General features: G+C 33.4%; 1 protein-coding gene across 1 annotated transcript in view; it reads left to right on the top strand.

Annotated features, from left to right (window-relative positions):
* The first annotated feature begins 1,213 nt into the window (after positions 1-1,213).
* Positions 1,214-26,471, top strand: part of LOC146998834 (uncharacterized) — a 188,925-nt gene continuing 163,667 nt past the window's right edge. Inside the window, exons 1-2 of the mRNA XM_085810259.1 lie at positions 1,214-1,395; positions 7,668-7,730. Of these exons, the coding sequence (XP_085666385.1) occupies positions 1,214-1,395; positions 7,668-7,730 (245 nt within the window). The remainder of the gene's footprint in view (positions 1,396-7,667; positions 7,731-26,471) is intronic.

Genomic DNA, 26,471 nt, shown 5'->3' with positions numbered 1-26,471 from the left:
GATAAATGCTATTATTTTTTTATGATGACAATAATAGGAAAATAAGGGGAATAAAGTCTCCTGAATATTTCTTTTTGCAGAGTTATTTATATTAAAATAAATTTCATAATCCTTAATTTTATTTGCATGAATTTCACATATTTCATAAAAAAACAGATGCATATTTGTATCCTATAAAATAATTTGTTAAAATTCTACAGGATATTTGAGTGGGCTTCCCAGACACTGTTATTTCATAAAATAACAAGCAAATATTTATATTGTATACATCAATGCCTTTAAAGATTACGTTATTTCATGTAATTGTAAGATACCTGTTTAAGTATTTATTCCATGCTAAAAGAAATTATTTGTAAATTAGGTGATATTAATTTCTTTAAAAGTAATTCATGGGTTCAGTGCAAATTGCATTTTATTTTATAGAAGAAATTTTGTTTCACAAACTTTTTGCATACACAAAGCTTTCGGTCGAAGGCTTCTTAGTATTTTTCGGTTTCGGCACGAAAATCGCCTACAGGTCGGCAGATAGTGTGGCTGGATACGAGGTTTTTATTTATGAACCTCACGCTGTAACATCTTTCTCTATTGATTGCTATTTCCCTACTGCCAGTTGCCGCATTCATTCGAAACCATTTCGTATTTATCAAAATCTGACAAGAATATTCTGCGTGTCGTGATTTGGAAAGCCATCTTTCAATACGAAATAATCCGTAGATACACCTAGAAGATTAAAGGTGCCATTTAGTTGTTGAGTTATCGATGAAATGGTTTCATTTCATGGTTCTTGGACTATAGTTTAAGCCTAATTTTCTATCACGAATGAGGCCCACCAGCGGCCGAGCGGTGGAGTCACCGAACGCTGGTAGTCGGTCCGAGGTTCGAATCCCAGGAACGGGCTGGGCGTTTTCGTGGTTTTCCCCATGTGTAACGTGTATACAAGCCAGTTTCCTTTAGAAAGTGCTCCACAAAGGCACAGGCAGATAGCCCTTGAGGCTTTGTCATAATCACACACAATCATGAATGATGCCTTTTCTTTGTCAAAATTTTATTGCAAATTTTTCATCTCTGGCAATTTCTAAATAGATAGATTCGATGCACTTTTAAAAAGTTTAAAAAGTATACCAGTATTTCAGTGGTAAATTAAAATTTAGAGCTATCTAAATTTATGTGCAGTCATAATTCACTTGCATTTAGAAGTATCTAAATTTATGTGATGTCAATTTATGATTTAAATGGATGTGTGTGCCAAGTTTGGTGCTTTTATGCATGTACTGTCACTGTGGTTTATTATGGTCTCGGTAATAAAATTGTACCTATTTTTGTTTATTATAGGAATGCGAAGCGCCCAAGAAGAGGATGTGAGCAAACAGGCCCTGTGGATGTGGAGGCTGAGAGGTAAGATACCAATTTTTTCTCTTGGCTTCTTTTTTTTGTTATTGTTGCTTCTTTGTCTTTGAGTATGGTAATAAAGTCATGCTGCGATAATGATGTTAATGTCACACTGCGACTTTTGTATAACTTCACAAAGTGACATAAATTTAATTGCTTTAAAGCAGCGGTTCTCAACCTTTTGACTAACACATACCATCTAAACAAAAATTTAAAAACCTTAGTACAACCAGTATAATTATTGTACATTTTATAATACTTATTCAGTTTCTCAATATAAATAGAAAAAATAAATGTTTTGCCATTTGCACAAGCTATTGGCTATTTGTATTAAATAGGCACACATAAAAAATATTAATTAAGAATTGGTTACCATTTTAATTATCAAAATTTAAGTTATATACTTAAATTTAGTGTAAAATTTGGGCCTGTTTAAGAGAGATCAATTTCTTTGTCTGGCCTTATTTCACTTAGCTTTAAGTGTGATCCACTTTTAATTTTATTCTGTATTTATTTTTCAAATAAAACATGGAAGAAAATCCTTGTTCACACAAATAGGTTGTGCGAAAAGGCAATAAAAATTTAGCTTTATTTGAAATGCCTTTAAATTCTTTTTTTCGGTGTAGCCAAAAGTTGTTATTTATGAAATCTTCAGTGGAAGTGCAATCACAGGAATTTTCTAACAATTGTTCTTTTTTTCTTCATAGAATTTTTGAACTTTGTTTCTTTGCCTACCACCTATTTTTTATCTTGTGTACCACCTGTTGAGAATTGCTGCTTTAAAGATCTGTGTGGGTGTCGCACAGTGTTACATTAGTTTAATCAGTATAATGTCGCAATAGCAGTATTTCAGACATCTCCTCCAGTAAAACTGATAACAGCAGAAAAGCGTTTTATTGATCCAGTAAGAAGTTACTCTTCCAGTTATTAAAATCTTACTGGAATCTTTGGAATTTTTTAATTATTGAATATAGTCATCACAATCATATCAGATTTCCTCAGTGATTATTGTTATATCTCATTGTATTGAAATTATATAACAGATGCGTTTATGATTAATTTACATTTTTATGTAAAACTTTGCTCTCATAAATTGCTATAAAACTATATGCTCATAGTTTTTGTGTATCACTTTTGTGTACTTGCGTGTATTGCTATAAAACATATGCTAATAGTTTTTGTGCAAATAAAACTTACATTTCTTCATTCAAATATTTAGTATAGCCAATAACTACAGTGAGCATAGTTATGTGAATGAAATTAAGCATATAAAACAATTTGTTTTCCAATAAATGTAAGAAAGTTTTAAATAGCAAATTTTCTAGTGTATAAGACGCACTTTTTTTCTTTGAAAATAAGTCGGGAAAAAAAGGAGGTGCATCTTGTATGTCGATACTCAGTTTTTGATTGCATTAATTTCTGGAAATTTCCTCTTTTTTTGGAGTTATGTTATTTTTTTCTTGTTTCCTTGCGATGTGTGGGAATATTACAGTTACGGAGAGCTTAGTAAATGTGCATCTGGCATGAAAACTGCAATTTTTGCGAACGACTTTTAAGTGTGGGAAATTTCAACTGTTTGGTGTTTCTTAAGTTTGTTGGCAAATTATGGTTCAAAAACAATGTTGAAATTGCTGTAACAAAGCATGCAAGCTGGATGCAGGCTTCAAATTTTGAGGTTACACCATCAAGAAGAAGGGGAAGGCCTAACATTTGGAAAGTTTGTGAATGGGTCAAAGCATCTTGGGATGCTGTGAAAACAGAGGCAGAGGTTAAATCATGTATGAAGTGTGGCATTATTAATACACTGGATGGTACAGAGGACAATCTGTTGTATGAGGACTCGAATGCTGATTTAGGAGAGGTTTCAAGTGACTTTTCATTTAGCTATGGTGATGAGTGTTTAGGTTTTGATGAAGAAAATTAAAAGCTCTTCCTCAGATGAATTGTGGGTATAAAGTATTACTTTGTATTTATATTTAAAATACTGTAAATTCATTATAATGAAATGTGTATAAAAAAAGGGGGATGTGCCTTATGCGCCTGCAAATACGGTAATAAAGATATAAAAATATCCATTCACTTAAGAGAAACTTAAATTCATTTCCTGCAAAAATTTTAAAAGATCCTTTTAATATATTTAATGCAGCCTTTTCTTAATTAATAAGAAGTTAATATTGTTAATAACATATTTTATTTATATCGGCAATTCTGTCAATGTATACATGTTTTTCGAATGGCCTTTCATCGAATTTTACAAAATATGACTCGTATTCATAATATAAGTTTACAATGTCTCCTTCAGCCTCATGAAATTAAACAAAATATGCATTATTATTATAAAAAATTATAATGCTATTATATGCATTGAGATGAGCAGTGACTGGCAAGAGTTTTAAAGCTATTTATTAAATTTTAAATTACTTTAAAATTGAAAGAAAGCTCCAAATTTTTAAATAGGTACTAAACATTTTGATGATTGTTTGATTTACTATTTTGAAGCTTTATTATTTATCATTTATACTTTTATTATTTTTGAAACTCGGACGCTTCCAAACATATGAATTTATAATACTTACAATTCAGTAAAAACAAATACAAACTTAAAATTTTAGATTCTAAGCTTTCAAGACAGCTTCTGTACACAAAAGTACTCGCTGTTATACACTCATGTCCATAAATTAAGGATAATGCAAAATCAGGCAAAGGAAAAGTTAGAAGCAAAACAAATTTGACTTATTTGTAAAGCTTATTTATTAAACAAAAGGTAAAGAGCAAAAACAGATGCTATATGTTTGATATTATTAAAAAAATTAGCGATTTTTTTTTTCTCCCTGGAGCAAATTACCAAAAAAAAAAAAAAAACTTATTTACAAAAAACCAATATTACATGGTTGGTTTGATTGTTAATACATTGTATGTCTCCCAGACGATGCAATACAGTCCGTACAACGCCTAGGCATCTGAGTATCAAATTATCGATCTGATCTTGGGGGATATTACATCACTCAAAAAGCAATGCACTCCGAAGTTCCGCTAGACATGTAGAAGGAGGTTGACGGGCTGCAACTCGTCGGCCAAGCATGTCCCACACGTGTTCTACTGGTTCAAGTCTGGTGAGAATGCTGGCCAGTCTGTACGGGTGATATCCTCCGATTGAAGGCATTCGCTTACGATATTTGCACGGTGAGGACTGGCGTTGTCATCCATAAACAAATTGTGTGCCCATGGCACCCCGAAACAAATGTACATGTTGTTCCAGAATGACGTCCCGATAGATATGGCTTGTCATGATTCCAATTTGAACATGAAGGTCAGTTCTGGAACCCAGAATAATTCCACCCCAAACGAGCACTCCTACACCACCGTGACGGTGTCGTTCAATGATGCTTTCTTGGTGGTAACGAATACCTGGAGCTCTCCATATGAAAGTCCGGCGAGAATCAGACTGCAAGCTAAACCTGGACTCGTCGGAAAACATCACACAAGCCCACTGTTGCGGTGTCCACAGTGCATGCTCTCTACTCCAGGCTAACCGCAGGCGACAGTGAGTTGCAGTAAGTGGAACGCATCTGACAGGTCTACGAACATATAAACCAATCTGCCCTAAGCGTCTGTACACGGTCTGCCTTGAAATTGTCGTACCAGTGGCTGAAGAGAGCTGACGAGGCAGGTCTCAGGCTGTGCTCCACCTGTTTGTTTTGGCAGTAACTGCCAAATACCGGTCCTTATTCGGCGCTGTAACTCTGGGGCGACCTGTGCTGTAACGTCTACTCACATTACCATCATCTCCAGTATCGGAAATTGTGTTTGACATAATCGAAAGTTCCAACTTACTTTTATTAAATTGCTCTAATAGTCTAAAAGAAAATAATAAGCCGTATCCAATTAGAAGATTAAGGAACAACACAATCTGCAACATTAACTGAAATAGATTATTTTAGCTTAGCTTATACCGTCCGTTATACATTAAACGCGCATGCGTAAACGTATTATGCATATGCGTAAACGCATGCACGGAAAATTTGTAGCTTTGAGGTCCGGATTATAGATCATTCCGGATTATGGATGTCCGGATTAAAGACTTTTGACTGCACTTTCTTCAATACATAACCCGAACAAAGAATCGAAATTGGAATTTATCTTTGTCTCGAACACTTTAAACTTATTCTTCAGCACTTCCAAATCACTTCTTTGGATATTTTTGTCGGCAACGTTTTGTTTTAACTTTGTTTTCAATGTATGTTTTTTCGCTGATATCTCCTTTAGTGACCTTTTAATTACCAAAAGTCAATAAACAAATAAAGAGCTTCAGAAAGAGGGATGGTACTTACTTTTTTGTTTCTACAGAACTTCAATCTGAAAGTATCCTATGTAATTCTTCATTTCACAAAACCGAAAGTAATATCACAGTCTCGTAAACTTCATTAGCTGTTCCGGCTCTGACCGCCTAAACAATTAATTAAACAACGTTGAACAATTTAATTAATTGTAACAAATTGCCTCAGGCTCTTTTATAAGTATTAGTTTATGTTTTATAAAAATTTAGCAAATTTTTGATTAAGAAACATATTTTTAAGGCAAGCAGTGTAATTAATAAAACATTTGTATTTTAAGTGTACAAGACAGTCTGTCTGAAATTGTAGCTTTTAAATACTTTTAGTCCAAAGTAGCATTAGCCCAAACATCTAATGATTGTCTGTAAATGAAAAAAATTGCCCGTTTGGACCTAATTTTTATCCTATAAAATCTGAGATTGTTTTCATTATTTATTTGAGGGGTACTGAACCCAAGGTTTGCATAACTTTTCAACCACAAGGTTTATGCTTACATTATTTTCTTATTTTTTATAAAAAGTTTTAGAAAAGTATTTAAAATAAATGGATCTTATATCGAGTTAAAGAAAGTGCTTACAGATTGTATTTTTTAAATAAGCTAATTATCTTTAAGATAAATGCTATTATTTTTTTATGATGACAATAATAGGAAAATAAGGGGAATAAAGTCTCCTGAATATTTCTTTTTGCAGAGTTATTTATATTAAAATAAATTTCATAATCCTTAATTTTATTTGCATGAATTTCACATATTTCATAAAAAAACAGATGCATATTTGTATCCTATAAAATAATTTGTTAAAATTCTACAGGATATTTGAGTGGGCTTCCCAGACACTGTTATTTCATAAAATAACAAGCAAATATTTATATTGTATACATCAATGCCTTTAAAGATTACGTTATTTCATGTAATTGTAAGATACCTGTTTAAGTATTTATTCCATGCTAAAAGAAATTATTTGTAAATTAGGTGATATTAATTTCTTTAAAAGTAATTCATGGGTTCAGTGCAAATTGCATTTTATTTTATAGAAGAAATTTTGTTTCACAAACTTTTTGCATACACAAAGCTTTCGGTCGAAGGCTTCTTAGTATTTTTCGGTTTCGGCACGAAAATCGCCTACAGGTCGGCAGATAGTGTGGCTGGATACGAGGTTTTTATTTAAGAACCTCGCGCTGTAACATCTTTCTCTATTGATTGCTATTTCCCTACTGCCAGTTGCCGCATTCATTCGAAACCATTTCGTATTTATCAAAATCTGACAAGAATATTCTGCGTGTCGTGATTTGGAAAGCCATCTTTCAATACGAAATAATCCGTAGATACACCTAGAAGATTAAAGGTGCCATTTAGTTGTTGAGTTATCGATGAAATGGTTTCATTTCATGGTTCTTGGACTATAGTTTAAGCCTAATTTTCTATCACGAATGAGGCCCACCAGCGGCCGAGCGGTGGAGTCACCGAACGCTGGTAGTCGGTCCGAGGTTCGAATCCCAGGAACGGGCTGGGCGTTTTCGTGGTTTTCCCCATGTGTAACGTGTATACAAGCCAGTTTCCCTTAGAAAGTGCTCCACAAAGGCACAGGCAGATAGCCCTTGAGGCTTTGTCATAATCACACACAATCATGAATGATGCCTTTTCTTTGTCAAAATTTTATTGCAAATTTTTCATCTCTGGCAATTTCTAAATAGATAGATTCGATGCACTTTTAAAAAGTTTAAAAAGTATACCAGTATTTCAGTGGTAAATTAAAATTTAGAGCTATCTAAATTTATGTGCAGTCATAATTCACTTGCATTTAGAAGTATCTAAATTTATGTGATGTCAATTTATGATTTAAATGGATGTGTGTGCCAAGTTTGGTGCTTTTATGCATGTACTGTCACTGTGGTTTATTATGGTCTCGGTAATAAAATTGTACCTATTTTTGTTTATTATAGGAATGCGAAGCGCCCAAGAAGAGGATGTGAGCAAACAGGCCCTGTGGATGTGGAGGCTGAGAGGTAAGATACCAATTTTTTCTCTTGGCTTCTTTTTTTTGTTATTGTTGCTTCTTTGTCTTTGAGTATGGTAGTAAAGTCATGCTGCGATAATGATGTTAATGTCACACTGCGACTTTTGTATAACTTCACAAAGTGACATAAATTTAATTGCTTTAAAGCAGCGGTTCTCAACCTTTTGACTAACACATACCATCTAAACAAAAATTTAAAAACCTTAGTACAACCAGTATAATTATTGTACATTTTATAATACTTATTCAGTTTCTCAATATAAATAGAAAAAATAAATGTTTTGCCATTTGCACAAGCTATTGGCTATTTGTATTAAATAGGCACACATAAAAAATATTAATTAAGAATTGGTTACCATTTTAATTATCAAAATTTAAGTTATATACTTAAATTTAGTGTAAAATTTGGGCCTGTTTAAGAGAGATCAATTTCTTTGTCTGGCCTTATTTCACTTAGCTTTAAGTGTGATCCACTTTTAATTTTATTCTGTATTTATTTTTCAAATAAAACATGGAAGAAAATCCTTGTTCACACAAATAGGTTGTGCGAAAAGGCAATAAAAATTTAGCTTTATTTGAAATGCCTTTAAATTCTTTTTTTCGGTGTAGCCAAAAGTTGTTATTTATGAAATCTTCAGTGGAAGTGCAATCACAGGAATTTTCTAACAATTGTTCTTTTTTTCTTCATAGAATTTTTGAACTTTGTTTCTTTGCCTACCACCTATTTTTTATCTTGTGTACCACCTGTTGAGAATTGCTGCTTTAAAGATCTGTGTGGGTGTCGCACAGTGTTACATTAGTTTAATCAGTATAATGTCGCAATAGCAGTATTTCAGACATCTCCTCCAGTAAAACTGATAACAGCAGAAAAGCGTTTTATTGATCCAGTAAGAAGTTACTCTTCCAGTTATTAAAATCTTACTGGAATCTTTGGAATTTTTTAATTATTGAATATAGTCATCACAATCATATCAGATTTCCTCAGTGATTATTGTTATATCTCATTGTATTGAAATTATATAACAGATGCGTTTATGATTAATTTACATTTTTATGTAAAACTTTGCTCTCATAAATTGCTATAAAACTATATGCTCATAGTTTTTGTGTATCACTTTTGTGTACTTGCGTGTATTGCTATAAAACATATGCTAATAGTTTTTGTGCAAATAAAACTTACATTTCTTCATTCAAATATTTAGTATAGCCAATAACTACAGTGAGCATAGTTATGTGAATGAAATTAAGCATATAAAACAATTTGTTTTCCAATAAATGTAAGAAAGTTTTAAATAGCAAATTTTCTAGTGTATAAGACGCACTTTTTTTCTTTGAAAATAAGTCGGGAAAAAAAGGAGGTGCATCTTGTATGTCGATACTCAGTTTTTGATTGCATTAATTTCTGGAAATTTCCTCTTTTTTTGGAGTTATGTTATTTTTTTCTTGTTTCCTTGCGATGTGTGGGAATATTACAGTTACGGAGAGCTTAGTAAATGTGCATCTGGCATGAAAACTGCAATTTTTGCGAACGACTTTTAAGTGTGGGAAATTTCAACTGTTTGGTGTTTCTTAAGTTTGTTGGCAAATTATGGTTCAAAAACAATGTTGAAATTGCTGTAACAAAGCATGCAAGCTGGATGCAGGCTTCAAATTTTGAGGTTACACCATCAAGAAGAAGGGGAAGGCCTAACATTTGGAAAGTTTGTGAATGGGTCAAAGCATCTTGGGATGCTGTGAAAACAGAGGCAGAGGTTAAATCATGTATGAAGTGTGGCATTATTAATACACTGGATGGTACAGAGGACAATCTGTTGTATGAGGACTCGAATGCTGATTTAGGAGAGGTTTCAAGTGACTTTTCATTTAGCTATGGTGATGAGTGTTTAGGTTTTGATGAAGAAAATTAAAAGCTCTTCCTCAGATGAATTGTGGGTATAAAGTATTACTTTGTATTTATATTTAAAATACTGTAAATTCATTATAATGAAATGTGTATAAAAAAAGGGGGATGTGCCTTATGCGCCTGCAAATACGGTAATAAAGATATAAAAATATCCATTCACTTAAGAGAAACTTAAATTCATTTCCTGCAAAAATTTTAAAAGATCCTTTTAATATATTTAATGCAGCCTTTTCTTAATTAATAAGAAGTTAATATTGTTAATAACATATTTTATTTATATCGGCAATTCTGTCAATGTATACATGTTTTTCGAATGGCCTTTCATCGAATTTTACAAAATATGACTCGTATTCATAATATAAGTTTACAATGTCTCCTTCAGCCTCATGAAATTAAACAAAATATGCATTATTATTATAAAAAATTATAATGCTATTATATGCATTGAGATGAGCAGTGACTGGCAAGAGTTTTAAAGCTATTTATTAAATTTTAAATTACTTTAAAATTGAAAGAAAGCTCCAAATTTTTAAATAGGTACTAAACATTTTGATGATTGTTTGATTTACTATTTTGAAGCTTTATTATTTATCATTTATACTTTTATTATTTTTGAAACTCGGACGCTTCCAAACATATGAATTTATAATACTTACAATTCAGTAAAAACAAATACAAACTTAAAATTTTAGATTCTAAGCTTTCAAGACAGCTTCTGTACACAAAAGTACTCGCTGTTATACACTCATGTCCATAAATTAAGGATAATGCAAAATCAGGCAAAGGAAAAGTTAGAAGCAAAACAAATTTGACTTATTTGTAAAGCTTATTTATTAAACAAAAGGTAAAGAGCAAAAACAGATGCTATATGTTTGATATTATTAAAAAAATTAGCGATTTTTTTTTTCTCCCTGGAGCAAATTACCAAAAAAAAAAAAAAACTTATTTACAAAAAACCAATATTACATGGTTGGTTTGATTGTTAATACATTGTATGTCTCCCAGACGATGCAATACAGTCCGTACAACGCCTAGGCATCTGAGTATCAAATTATCGATCTGATCTTGGGGGATATTACATCACTCAAAAAGCAATGCACTCCGAAGTTCCGCTAGACATGTAGAAGGAGGTTGACGGGCTGCAACTCGTCGGCCAAGCATGTCCCACACGTGTTCTACTGGTTCAAGTCTGGTGAGAATGCTGGCCAGTCTGTACGGGTGATATCCTCCGATTGAAGGCATTCGCTTACGATATTTGCACGGTGAGGACTGGCGTTGTCATCCATAAACAAATTGTGTGCCCATGGCACCCCGAAACAAATGTACATGTTGTTCCAGAATGACGTCCCGATAGATATGGCTTGTCATGATTCCAATTTGAACATGAAGGTCAGTTCTGGAACCCAGAATAATTCCACCCCAAACGAGCACTCCTACACCACCGTAACGGTGTCGTTCAATGATGCTTTCTTGGTGGTAACGAATACCTGGAGCTCTCCATATGAAAGTCCGGCGAGAATCAGACTGCAAGCTAAACCTGGACTCGTCGGAAAACATCACACAAGCCCACTGTTGCGGTGTCCACAGTGCATGCTCTCTACTCCAGGCTAACCGCAGGCGACAGTGAGTTGCAGTAAGTGGAACGCATCTGACAGGTCTACGAACATATAAACCAATCTGCCCTAAACGTCTGTACACGGTCTGCCTTGAAATTGTCGTACCAGTGGCTGAAGAGAGCTGACGAGGCAGGTCTCAGGCTGTGCTCCACCTGTTTGTTTTGGCAGTAACTGCCAAATACCGGTCCTTATTCGGCGCTGTAACTCTGGGGCGACCTGTGCTGTAACGTCTACTCACATTACCATCATCTGGGAATCGTTGCCAAAGGCTGGAGATGACACTCTGGGCAATTCCAAGTTTGTCTGATACTTCCAGTTGGGTATGCCCACATTCCAGACGGCCGATAATTCTACCACGTAAAAAATCATCCAAATGCGTCCTTTGTCGGTTATTGCACTGAAATGCTTATAAAGCCCCTGCGAACTATTTGGTTATTGCACTGAAATGCTTATAAAGTGCCTGCGAACAATTTTACTTCTTTGCCTGTATTCGTTATATATCACTTTCTTACATTCTCGTCATTGTGAAGTACCATCGGTGTCATCTGGTTACTTCCTAAAATTTGCATATGATTCTTGAAGATGTGTGTTGTGATGTTACAGGTGATATTTTAGTATATTTTAGAGTTCGATTTCCGCGTGACTCCGAATTATCCTTAATTTATGGACATGAGTGTAGTAGCAACTTTGTTGCAGCATATTTTGGGTGCCCCCATGCTGCACAGACACTATACATTTACCACCCACCAACCTTTTTGAGATTAACTGTTATAGTAGCACCTTTCTTTTCAATTGTTGCAGGGAGATGAGTTTGCACTATCTCTAAAAAATACATTAAATGGAAAATTTACTTGTGAATTTTTAATTATAATTACTGCATATTTAAACAGAAAGTCAATTAATTAAAAACCATAACATTTTTGCGATGCAACTATCACACGGAGGACGAGTCCAAGGATTTTCAAGTTCTCTTTCCCTACGATCAGCTTCTTGAAAGAACTTTTCGGCTTGCAGCATATTTTGGGTGCCCCCATGATGCACAGACACTATGCATTTACAACCCCCGAACTTTTTCCGAGATTCGAACCCGAGTGCTTTGGTACGGCAGTCGGCCTGATCGAGCGGTAAAATATAATGTAAAAGAACAAAGCTTTACTTAATTCAGCTCAATTACTGACAAGTGGATAGATAACAAACTAAGTAACAATACATCATAAAAATTAAATAGCAGAACAAATGAGGATTAAACATCATTTTAAGAATAAAAAAAAGTTAGACATTTTAAATAACATTTTAAACATTTGCGATCAGATAAAACTGCTATTTTATGTTGTCTTCTAATTCATTTAAAGTCTTCTTGACATAACAGGTTCATACACTAAATATATTACTTTTCCTTCATGCATTGGGATATCTTTCCAGATGCTAATATCTACCTGCTTTATTTCTTCTGGGATGGTCACATATGCATTTAGTAGCACTATGCACTATTCATGGAAGTCTGGTCTTATTTTATTCGATTTTTTGAATAATTAAGATTTGACTCAGGCTGAGAGCTACGGGTGCTGGGTGTGACTTAATTTGGCAGATTTCATATTATACGTAATGTAAGTTATCAAGATATTTTGTAAATGATGATGTACATAAAAATATATTTATAAATGTTGACTTATGTAAAATAACCTATGATAACTTCAGGGATTTAAATGCCCCCCTTTTTTTTTTCACTTACCCAACTGTACTCTTCGGCTAGCGTGTCCGACATCACTTCAAAATATTTGTTACGATTACTATTAATATGTTTACGTTAGTCTCCTTTAACATTAATATGTTTCAATTCATTGACCTAAATAAATAAATATATAAATAAAAATTGACTTTAATCTATAAATGCATAACCAACAAGATTTCTTATTCTATCATTTAAGAAAATTATTTCAACTTCACAGAACACTCAAGAAATCTAACTTTCCTCAAAATAAAATGCAAATGTAATGGAAACTTATTTATAAAATCATAACGTTTTCATTGCTTTGAGTTCCATATTTGTATTTTAGTACATTTTATGCAGTTAGTTTTTATATAAAGAAAATAAGATAATACTGAAATAGAAAATTTCATTTAAGCAAAAACGTAACAGAAATTACTTTATAAAATGAAAATGTGTGCAAAAAGTAAACAAAATAAAATAAAATAAAAAAAAAAAAAAAAAAAAAAAAAAAAAAAAAAAAAAAAAAAACTATTAGGATTAATGTAAAATATTATTTTACAATACCACAGGAGCTATGTTGTTGAGAAACATTCTCTCTAAAAATTGAAGTTCTAATTCAGTTTTTAATTGGAATATATTTAATTCTGAATTTTTCGGTTGATTGCACAGTTAGGAGTTTTCAGCAACTCCACCTTTTCTTGCAATATTTGTAATCTAGATAAAGAATTTAAATTTTTTAAGATTAGATGTTGAAGTTCTGCGGAAGAGAAAAGGTCAGGGTATTACATATTTAATTCAGAAGTCAAACAACAAAAATCAGCGTTATATTTACAAAATTTTCACAGTAAACAGTCACTGTGAAAATTTTGTAAATATAACGCTGATTTTTGTTGTTTGACTTCTGAATTAGTATTTATTCGGCGTGTTATTGTGTCTTTATTACATAATTATTCTAAAAACCTGAAAACAGAACACTTTTAAAAAATTGACTATTGGCAAATTCAGAAAGTTACTGTTAAAAAATTTCCAGCTGCGGTAAGATAGATTTCCCACAAAGCAGGTTTAGGATTTGCTAGATTTGGCGAGAAATCACCCATTTGGCAACATCTTTCAGCGAAATTGGCAATATGCCGTAGACGGATGGAGAACCATTTAGAACGAGTTCTTACTGGTTTGACTTAGAATGTTCTCGAATGCATGCTAAAAGCTATATAAACCCTGCCTGTATGCGGAGTAGCAGTAGTATCTCGAGTCTATCGAGTTGATTTTCAGTCTAGTATTGAGTTGATTGGGGAGTGCGTAGAGAGAGTCTCTTAATGTATCGCGAGTTAGTGCATCATCGAGTCTTATCTTGGAGTGTGTTGAGCTCCAAGAACGATTGAACTGAGTCAGAAGCTGTATTCTAGTGCTTATTGTGGAGTGCATCGCGAGTTATAGCGTCGAGAATCTCGACAGTACGTCGAGTTCTGAGAAGACTGAACCTAGTCGGGAGCTGTACTCTAGCACTTTGCTGTGAAGCTGTCTTCACTGTTACAGCCTAAAGGCTCTGTTGCTGATTGTTTCAATGTGCTTGTCGCAGTTTTTGGACGACTGTAAACATGTTTTTGGAGATGTCCTGAATAATACTGGCAAATACATTGTGTGTTTATTAAGTGTCATCGTTAATCACTCCAAATTGCATGAACCTGTACAGGAATGCAACAGTACGAAACCTTTATTGGGTCTTTCTGATGAGCCTGCTTTTGGAGTATTAGTCCTCAGATTTGCAGTGAGGACTAGCTAAAACAGATGCAGAAAATTCTGGTTGAAAATATTTTCCTTGTGTGCACTCTGGTAGCAATGGCAAGCACAGCTCTGCTAGCTTTTTTACTATAGTACTTTTTTACTGTTTTTTACTTGTTTACTTTTTTTACTCATCTGAAGAATCGGAGAATTTAAATCGCTGGTGTTTTTTTTTTTTTTTTTTTTTTTTTTTTTTTTTTTTTTTTTTTTTTGTTGTTGTTGTTGTTTCCGCACCAAATTCTGCACTTTTCGATGTCTGAAAACTTCATAGCCAACTTTAACTTTTCTATGCCTTTTTCACTGAAAATTTTAAATTTCCGTTATCACTCATAAACAATAATTTAACATAAAGCAAAAAGAATGAATTAAATAATCGTTTAATGTTAGATTAAACATCTAAATGTTCTAGCAGCATTTATTTGCTCATGTATAATTATCGAAATATTTGATGTAAAATTAAATTAACAGTCATGGCTACATTATTTTATAAAATTCTGCAAATTTCAGATATTTTGCAACAATTTATTCAATAAATAAATCAAATAGAATTTTTATGGTTTCGAATTGTAGGATTATACTATTTCATTATTTTTCCACTGCAAAATTAAGGTGACCGAATAGATTTTGAGAGCATCAAATTTGTATAAAAAAAATGCAGTTAAATGTTAAAGCAAATATATATTATATCCTGATATGATTGTTAATTTTTGAATTTTTTAATACATGCATTCCTATTTTTAAACAACTAGTCTGGTAATTAAAATAATGTTAAGATTCAAAAACCAAACTACCAACTCGTACTAATAATTTATGGATAAAAGTACTAAAAATGGAGATGTTACTATATTTTAAAAATATTTTGGTACTGATGTCATTCATAACAGCATTTTCCATGTTCTATTCAGCTTTCTAAATTATACAGTGAGAAAAATGAGCAACAAGAACACATAATTATAGAAAATATCATACTTGTCGATGCAAAAATTTAGAGAACCTGGTGAAATTGCCAAAGTTCTCAATAATCTGGGGCTTGATGTGATGCAATCATTTTGTTCAGTTTGATTCATTTTTTTATATTACATATGTCATTTATCCATATCAGCCCAAAACCAAGAATTTGGCACCGTTTGTACACCTTCATCAAATTCAGCAATGTAAAAGAAACTCTTGAAAAGCTAAAATAATTATTTTAGGTATTTTAGGTAAATTTAAAATAGATCAAGTCTTAAAATAAATAAAAAAGCACTATTTCATTCAAAATATTTCAGGTTCAAAGCATAAGTTTAGAGAAGAACAATTTACAAATAGATTTGAGTTTTAATACAATTTATTCCTGTGTTCTTATTAAATACGCATTACTGTTCTTTTTTAATCGATACAGATTTAAGTTTTGGTAGAGGGATAATTTTTTTTTACTTTGGTGTAATAAAGGCGTTTCTTCGAAAACATAAATTGGAAGAAATATTCTTGATGAATACTTACAAAATAATCTCTCTCTCTCTTTATTTATTTATTTATTTATTTTTAAATCTTAAATGATCATAAACAGCGTTTTTGTTAAAAATGCTATCTGTAAAATTTTCTTTAGTAAACACCAGCAAAATGGAAACTGCCCTAACATAATTAGAATTTTATTTATTTTATTAATGTATGTATAATGATGTATCTAAGTATGAAATCAATTAAAAATCAGCTTGCCATTTAAAAAAAAGCCTTGCTTTTATCAATTAACCCAAGTACATTTAGAAACAAATTTAATTGGTTTAATTATTCAGAGACTACTTTTAAGGAATGACTATATAGAAAATATTTCATATGAAATAAAGTTGCAACACTTAACTAATAGGATCACGTTCATTATTCTTTGCAGAACTTTATTGACATAGCTAATTTTATCTGCATATACATGTTTATGAATTAAATGTATATTCAACTGAGTAAAAGGAAATAATTATTTAATTTAAATTTTGTATATTTTGCTCTTTAAACAACCTGTTATTAGTAGTATATTCTGAGGCAGGAAAATGATGTTCTATTTTTATTGCATTGCATGATTATTTTCGTGTTATTTAAAAAAACATTAGCAAGCCTTGTGAAAACATAATCGAGTATATTTAGTTATCAATTAAATAAATTACATCATCAATTAAATAAATTACACAGACATCAGAAGTATGCAACCTGATAATGTAATGAAAGTATGTAGCATTTATGAAAAATTGTGGCTCGAATTGAAAGAACAGGAAATTTCTACAAATATTCTCATATTTAGAGTTGATTTTGGACTGACATCACTTTCATGAATTATTAGTTTTTTCTTCTTGATTGGTATGATGTCTCTTTCATCACTTGAGTATTCGTGATACAATTCTGCTTCAATAGATGATAAATTAGGGGAGATCTCACATCGACTAGACTTCATGATGAAATCCATAATTAACAATTGCCTGTTGTTTTTTTGTCCCCCTAAATCTTTTTAAACATCCGTATATAGATTTAAACACTTACTAAGCTCCCCTTGGAATCGGAGATTTCATTCGACATTTGTGTCATATTGTAAAAAATGATTACCTAATTTTCTTCCCAATTCAAGTCCTACACTGATGACTTTAGCTGTGAATGCAGCTGGTTCAGATTGGTCTTCATCATGTTTATTTGTTTCATGAATCATGTTAACTAACTCATCCTCATTTAGTTCTTCATCAACCATTATTCCTTTAATATATGCTTGAGCTAAATCCTCAAAACCTTCTCCTACTACAGTTTGAGCCAATTTAGTGATCTGAGAATATTCACACTCTAATGGTAATCTATCATTCTCATCTTTAGCAACATCCAGCGTATTGCTTTCCAGCATGCGTTGAGCATTGATTGTTTAATCTGAGTATATGACAGTCCAACACAATCTAAGATTGTAAATTTCTTCCAAGCATCCATAAGAGTAAGATTCATTATTCTCCATTTTTTCTAAAATATACCTAAAGGTTTGTTTGATATACACAATGTTGTAAAAGCCAGAAAATATTACTTGATTCAATGGCTGTAATAAAGAAGTTGTATTTTTTGGGCAAAAAGACTATTTCTACTTTTTTGTGTTGTAAATTTTGAAGATGACCAGGTGCATTATCTATTAAAAGAAGAGTCTTAAAAGGCAATCCTTTTTTACCTAAATAATTTTTGACATCTGGGACAAACATGGTAAGAAATCATTCATTGAACCTTATGGCAGTGACCCGTGCTTTCCTGTTAGGCATCCAATAAAAGGGAAGGTTATTTATATTTGTTCCTTTAAATGAACATGGTGTTTTTGATTTGTTAATAACCAATGGTTTCATTATATAATTGCCTGAAGCATTGCAACAGAAAAAAATTGTATGACTTTTCACTACCTTATGACCACTAGCTGATTTGCAAGGTACAGTCAAAAGTCGTTAATTCGGACACCTATAATCCGGAATGATCTATAATCCGGACCTCAAAGCTAAAAACTTTCTGCGCATGTGCCGCGTTAGCACATGCGCACAGGCGTTTTACGCGAGCGCGTAAGAACTTGACTACTGCGCATATGCGTGTGAGCAAGCGCAGAATACGTTTTCGCCTGCGCGTTTAATGTATAACGGACGGTGTAGGCTAAAATTATCTAATTATCTATTTCAGTTAATGTTAATGATTGCGTTGTTCCTTAATCTTTGAATAGGATCCCGCTTATTATTTTTTGCAGACTGTAAGAGCAATTTTATAAAAGTAAACTTGAACTTTCGATTATGTCAAATAGAATTTCCGATGCTGGAACTTCCAAAGGATCTACAAAACGAAAGTATGTTTCAATGTCCAACAAACAAAAAGTGAAATTGCTGAAAAAAATGGATAAAGACATGAAGAATGTGACAGAGAGGTTAGTGAAAACGAAAAAATTTCCATTGACCAGTTAGTCGGTATTCTCGGCACAGCAATTAACGGGACTTGAACAGCAGAACTCTTTAACTGAAAAGAAATTATGTCTGTTTATAGAATTAAAGAGAAAGTATTAGTATCACATAAAATGAAGCAACTTAAACAACTTACATTGAAAGAAATGTTTAATAAAGTAAACAAATAAATATTAAGCTTTTTTTTTTTGTAAATTTTGATACCCTTTAGATCATAATTGTTCTTTATTTCATAAATTACGGTTTCATATTTTTAATTTTAGAATTTCTGCATGCCATCTTACGAGATTTAAACTGATGATCTATAATCCGGAAAAATCGATAATCCGGAATCGCCGAAGTCCCGACGAGTCCGGATTAACGACTTTTGACTGTATTTTTTTTTTTTTTTTTTTTTTTTCAGAACAACGTAGACACGTCAGCATTGAAGATCTGATCAGAAATGTAGGAGATCGTGGCAATTGATTTCAGCAAATTTTGCTGGATATTGTTGTTACATTCGAATCAGCAGATGCACTTTCTCCTTTCAATCTTAGATTATGTAAAGAATGCCTTTGTTTAAATATTATTAAATCTCTCAAACCAACCATGACTTGTGGAAAAAGATACCTTTTTTTCATCTGACAAAGTCGATAGTGACCGATTCTTAAGTGCTTTATAAATTTTTAAAGCCTTGTTTCTAATAGCATCAGTATCAATTGGAATCCATTTTAAATTTTCGTCTTCTACCCATATCTAATTCTTTTTCTAGTAGAGTCTTCATTTTTTTTTTTTAATTGTCCTTATTGTGGCTTCGTTCATGGAGTAAAATTTAGCAACATTTGTTACTCCTTCTCTATTACATAGATGATCTAATATTTTAATTTTTGCTTCTAATTTCATTTTTGATTTTTTTTTAAAAATCGTTTTGGCATTATAATACTTTAAAAAATTTACATAAATTATAAAAAATGCCACAAAAACTATAAATGTTGAAAACTTGCTAGTAAACATTCAGATATGTAGATAAAAATGATGTAATCCTTGCTGCTAAAATACTGATACTGCATTAGTTCGCGTGAACCATATAATTTAAAATTTTACTGTTATGAAATACATATACATACTATTGAGATTCCCCTAACACGGGGAATCCCCATCCTTGTTGTTGCCACCAGTGTTACCAAAGAAATGAGATTAAAAAATGACTTCAAATGTATGTATTTGCATTTATGCAGCAAATACTATTTTACTAAGTTTTTGAAATCTGTTAATTTTTAAACTGTGTAAAACTGAAATCATGTAAAACAGGTAAGTACTGTATAAATCGAGGGATAGGTGTATTTCCACGAGATGTTAATACATCAGAACTTTAAATGTCTGTACATATATACTTGAAGATGAAATCCTGCAAAGTTGACAAATGTTTTTAGGAAAATGAAAATTAAAATGGAAATACAAATTTAAATTTCAATAAATTTGACTTTCTTATCGTCAAGACTGCACTTGCATTGTTTTAGAGTGGAATTCATACAGAAAAGCTTCTAATTTCAAAATTGTCGTGTAGTTTTTGTAGTAAAATATATTCCTGTTTCTAACTTTTCCAGGTCTAATAAAGAATACTGCTTTAACATATGGTTAAATAAAATGAAAAGGCATGATCTTTTGTAGTATTTGTAATAATTTGTCTGTCATGTTACCACAAGTTTTTGTTGGTGTTAATTGTTTTTTATTTTCATTTTTTACTCAGAATTGCAGAATTCCAGGTCTTTAAATTTCTAAAAGATAAGCAACAAAGCATAGTATTTAAGAAAAATTTTTATTATTTGCACTTCAAATGCCGCATATGTCAACTAAGTTTAAAGTTGTATATTTTAATACAGAATTAAAAAGAATTAACACCAACGTGCTGCTAATTTGTGTGTGTCCAGTGAATTAGAGGAAAGACCATTCTTAATGCCCATCAACCATGATTTACCAACAATGCGAGAAACAGGCCATCTTTGGAAATCAGAATTTATTTTAGCAACATAAACGTTATTTATACTAGATTTGCATTTGCTGTCATGTAAGTTTTTGATGGGCTTCTGAAACAAAAGAAAATATTTGTTGGTGGTATGATGAAATAAAATATTTGATACTAATACTCTCCGACTGTCATCTAAAATCACACAATCGTTTCCTTTGTTGAAACAATTTATTGTGAATAGGTTTTCTTTTCCTTTTTTATTTGGACATCTGCAGCTTCATTTAGAGTATGCCCTTCCTCGATGAACTAATGTTCAGTTGTAGTGGGTTCCTGGGCATAGCCTTATCCCAGTGTAGTAAGTTAATACTTTTACGAATGTTAAAGAAATAATGTTGCTGAAGTTCGTAAAAATAAAAATTCGAAGAGCAGTTATGGCAGTGAAATGAAATGAAAGCAATTGTGACATTATAATCAGTAGTAATGGCAGAGTTTGCAGCAAATATAAGATGATGAGTTTTGAAGTTAAAACCTAGAGCTAGTTGGAGTGTGAGCAGCAGAGGCAATCGGGGGCGGAGAGAGAAGAAAAAGCCCTTTTCTTCTTTTTTCTTCCCCCTCTCCTCGAGTATTCAAGGCTGAATGGTTCAGTAGTCAGGTGGTAGGCGGGAGCTTGTTGAACTTCTGTTGGCTGGCAGAGGAGTAATCCTATTGGGTGAAGTGTGATTTACAGTGTGCTACGGGGAAGGCCTAGGCTGTTTTCAATCCATACTCCTTTAGAAGGGTACAAAGACACACATCATTTCCAGGTTCCTGGGTTGTACCTTATCCTGTGTATAGCACGTGAAATACACTGGTGTGCAAAAATTAAGGACGAAGTCGAAAAATTAGCATATCAGCTGAACGAAGAGGCAGAGCGGACAGAAAGACCAATCCCGAGATTAAGTAAGGTGATCTACGGTAGCACTTGCGCAGATATGCAGGTAGACATAATGGGGGAGTGTCTGAGTTGTATAAAGCATGTTCTCGGTGAAAGATCAGTATTTCTGGCAAAGAGATTGCACACCGTATAGCAGTTAAAATCACACTGAGTTGCTGCCTCGGCGAGAAATGGCGAATAATCAATCTGTTAGATGACATCTGGATGCTTTTACCCGAGGTCATTGGGAAGTTGGAGGAAGGCCGCCGTGTGACAAGTGTGGCTGCAGAGATCGGAATTGCTCACAGCATCGTTTCACGACTTTGGAGACAATTTAAAACTACAGGAACAGCTATCCGGGGGTTTAGTAGTGGTCGTTCACGAGGAACCACACCTGCAGATGACCGGTATATTGCCTTACAGGCCAGAAGAAACAGGCGGCAGACAGCGGGAGAAATCGCTAGACACACGACGCAGGCGACTGGACGACAGATATCGCGTTTTACCGTGGCCAGAAGACTGCAGGGTGGTGGTCTGTTTGCACGATGCCCTGTACGGTGTGTACCTCTAACGCCTGCCCATCGGAGAAGGCGTTCTCTGTGGTGCCGGGAACACCGGAATTGGAGAGACAATGAATGGGGACGAGTACTCTTTACAGATGAGAGCAGATTCAGTCTGAGTAGCGATTCTCGTCGCATACTCATCTGGAGAGAGCGGGGAAGCCGCAATAATCGATCGAACATCATTGAAAGGGACAGGTATGGAGGTGGCGGTGTTAACTTCCGAAGGTTTAGCAAGACGGATGTTGTCTGTTTTTGGTTATGAAAAGTATAAATTGTTAGTGTAACTAACTGTGCGTTCTGTGTCTGGGTGTGAGATGTTAATGTAAAACTGAGTAGCGTAGTGATCAGCTAGTGACTCAGCTTTCTCAGTTTCTGTGTATGTGATCCCAGAGGGGCCATTAAGGGGCAGAATATTTGTGTAGCATCTATTATATCTAGAAGCAGCTTTCCATATACATGATCATCAGTAGAGAGTGATTCTAAATATCTAGACCATTTGTTTTGTGCGTGTACTGACTTCCTGATTCAGCCGATTTAAAATTCTCTTAACTTCTGGGCATCTGGTCCTCTGCCATATTTTTCTAGCTCTCTTTCTGTTAGCTAAAAGTTCTCTAATAGCAGGATCTCTGGCCCTACCAGTCAACGGGACCGCCTTGCTATTTTTCAGAGCACGGTTAAGTGTGCTAGTAAAATCTTCGATAACTGCGTCTAACTCGTCTTCACTGTGTATCGCGGGTAACGGGTACTGAGTGTTGTTTAGAGCTACCCAGTTCATAATAAAGGCTCTTTTGTGTGATGTACTATAGCTACTGATATTCACCTCCATTAAAACAGGGTTATAATCAGAGAATAGTTCACGTAATCTTTCTATCCTTGATGGTTGATAAATATTTTTTAGCAGGAAAAATTCAATAATGCTTGCAGATCTATAGCATGTTGGGTAGGAGGGAGCTACAACAGTAAAGTTGGCCGTTGAGGCAAATTGATTAACAATGTGACCATTTGAATTATCATTTCTGCAGTTCCGATTTTTGTGGTGTGAGTTAAAGTCTCTACCTATGATAATTTTATTGTTTAGTTTGGATATAGCCATTAAATCGGCGAAAAATCCTTCTGTGGTTTACGGTTGAGTAACTAGATCGAGACGAACGTGATTGGTTGTAGAGTGTGTGGTATGATTATGATAGCTACCGCCTTCATGGCCGAAAGCTGTTGAACTGTGATTACAAAGTGAGAGATGGAGCGCTTAAGGATCCTCGTTAAGCGCTCCATCTCTCACTTATTTCAATTTTTTCCACCAGCATTTTTTGTGATTGGTTGAAATTCTTTCTTGTCTTCAATCCATACTAATTTAAAGGGATGGCTGAGTGAATGAGGGGCTAGAGGACATGATGGACAAATTAAATTAAGCCTGCTTCAATATTAATTAGTGATGCGATAGGAATAAAAATTTTAATTTTCCCAATTTTTGGTGCTAAGCTAGGCAATTAGGTATATTACAATAATTAGTTAAAGAATAATTAATTAGTTTTTTGGGTCTTTTTTAAACTGGTGTAAAGGCCCTTATTTTCGTGAGCCCGTCGTAATCGCAAAAATCAAAGCTTTGCGAAATACTTTTTTTCCCCCCCAACTTTACTTAAGTACTTTTAAAATTTTTCAACTTTCTGTTCTGTTCATATAAAATTCGTGAAATTTTCAACTCGCGAAATCACCGATATATTCATTTTTGTGAAAATTACGGCCTGCAAAAATAAGGGCCTTTACAGTAATTAAACGTTTATCAAAAACCTTTATTGTATGTCTCTGAGGATGGTTTTAGGCCTTTTCCTGTGTTCTTCGGATTTGATATGATTTAAAATTGGTATTGTGGACTTGTTTGCCCTGGTTATATCATTGTAGAATTTTTGACTGGAGGAACAACTTTTGGTTGTGGTGGTGTAGGTAAATTTTGACTTGAAGTGCTTCGTTGATTTACAGTGTTAACTGCATTCTGGACATAATTAGTATCGTTTTCAGGGTCCAGAGGACGAAATATATTTTTCATGGCAATGAAATTTGATGCATCTCTAAGAATTACAGTTTTTTAAAATCTGTTTTACACGGGAACCGATTGTCCGATTTTGATGCGGTTTCCTGCATTCAATAGCAATTTCATGCTCCACAAATTTTATATCTGCATCTCAAATAGGATGCAAGTTGTAGGAAAATGCTTTTGAAAGCAGCAAGCCGCATCAAAATCACACGACTCGAAAGTTAATGATCCATTTTGATGCGTTTTGCTGCTTTCAACTGCAAATGCATGCCCCATCATTTTGATATAAGTTTTATGTCTGTATCTCAATTAGGGCGTAATTTCGCCGGGTTGTCTGTCTATACCAGGGTTTCTTAAACTGGAGTCGCTGGACTTGCAGCAGGGGGTTGCCTAGAATTTTAGCAGTTTTGATATTTCTTTAATTTATTATAATACTTTTACAATTACCAAATATTTTTACATAATACAATACATCTTAAAATAGATATGGCAATACAGACAAAGAAAAAAAAAATGAATCCGTTTCGACGCCTTCATTTTATAATAGAAACGTTCATTTTTCTTGCTTTGCACGTGACGCTGTCATTTCATCTGTTACTTATTTAAAATGTTCACATTGTTCTATGTCTTAAAATTAGAAATTAAATGTAGTGACCTAAAACTGCAAGTGTACAAAAGAAAAAATTGACAGTTTCACTCACGCATGTGTCGGATTTGCGCAGTACTTATTGGGTTCCACAGAATTTTTGTAAATACAGTCAAAAGTAGTTAATCCGGACTCATCGGGACTTTGGCGATTCCGGATTATAGATCATCAGTTTAAATCTGGTAAGATGGCATGAAGAAATTATACAATTAAAAATATGAAACCGTTATTTATGAAATAAAGAACAATTATGATCTAAAGGGTATCAAAATTTACAAAAAAAAGCTTAATATTTATTTGTTTACTTTATTAAACATTTCTTTCAACAAGCACATGCGTAAAGCATACATTAAGCATAGTCGAAATTAGAAAATTGCAACCAGAAAACTATTTGATGTGTACTTGTGGTATTTATAATGACAAGGAATTTGATTTAAATCATATCAAAGACGGAATACATCGAGATGAAATACTACATTTAGTAAGGAATTATAAGCCGAATAAAATAAAAACATTTGCCCTGAAGATAAGGATAGTGCTGACAAATCAACTTCCAGTTCATTGCGCGCTGCGATGTCCCCCCTGCAGAGCAGCATGAAATTGATAAACAGATTTCGGAATGGTTAAGAAACAAAGGATATGCCTTTTTCCATTTTTTGCAGCAATTCCACTTTTTGTTTAATGGACTTCGAAACATACTTTTGCTTTGTAGATCCTGTACATATTAGTAAATATATATCGGAAATTCTGTTTGACATAATCGAAAGTTCAAGCTTACTTTTATAAAATTGCTCTAACAGTCTGCAAAAAATAATAAGCCTGATCCAATTCGAAGATTAAGGAACAACGCAATCTGCAACATTAACTGAATTAGATAATTTTAGCTCAGCTTATACCGTCTGTTATACGTTAAACGCGCATGCGTAAACGTATTATGCGCATGTGCACAGGCAAAGTCACAGCCGTAAAGGTCTTATGAGCACACGTAAACGCGACGTATGCGCAGAAAGTTTGTAGCTTTGAGGTCCGGATTATAGATCATTCCGGAGTATGGGTGTCTGAATTAATGACTTTTTGACTGTATTATGGCGTCCTGGGAATCGCAAAAAATTCTCAGTGGTAATAAGGTATTGCAACTGAAAAATATACTATACGTATGTATGCCTTATAGGCTTACCATCCTCGTGGTTAGAATTAGCGTTTGAATTATCCGAGATTTCATGTTGTTTTCTTTTTATATTTAACTTAAAATTATCATTAAAAGCATTAGCAAGGCTATCTAAGGGTTTTTTTAGCATACTGAGATATTTAAAAACACACTTACCCTTAAGGGGCTCCAGTACTTTCAATGTATCACAGTTTGCTTTTGCCGTAAGAGGTGTATGCTGGTCCATGTCCGATGCGACTCTTACAGCATCCAATTGTTGCTTGAGGAGACGAGTATTCTCAATCTTAGCTTCTAAGGGGATGATTTGAGTATGGAACGAGTTAAGAGAAGATTAAGAGACATATCCTAAAATAATATGTCCAATTGTATCAAAATATTAGCAGTTTACAGCTATAAGGTGAATTATTCAGTATAATGATTTTTTAATGTTGACACTGATGGCAAATTGCTGCTAGAAATTCTGTGGTTTAGAGATATATAATCGTCCAGAATATAATATTTCATCACAATTATTCTTTT

This window comes from Stegodyphus dumicola, chromosome 2 (genome assembly GCF_044657685.1).
Source record: "Stegodyphus dumicola isolate Sdum_Otavi_A_Nest chromosome 2, ASM4465768v1".
NCBI classification, from domain to species: domain Eukaryota; kingdom Metazoa; phylum Arthropoda; class Arachnida; order Araneae; family Eresidae; genus Stegodyphus; species Stegodyphus dumicola.
The sequence above is the reverse complement of the archived record's forward strand: the minus strand, read 5'-3'. Positions and strand labels throughout refer to the sequence as shown.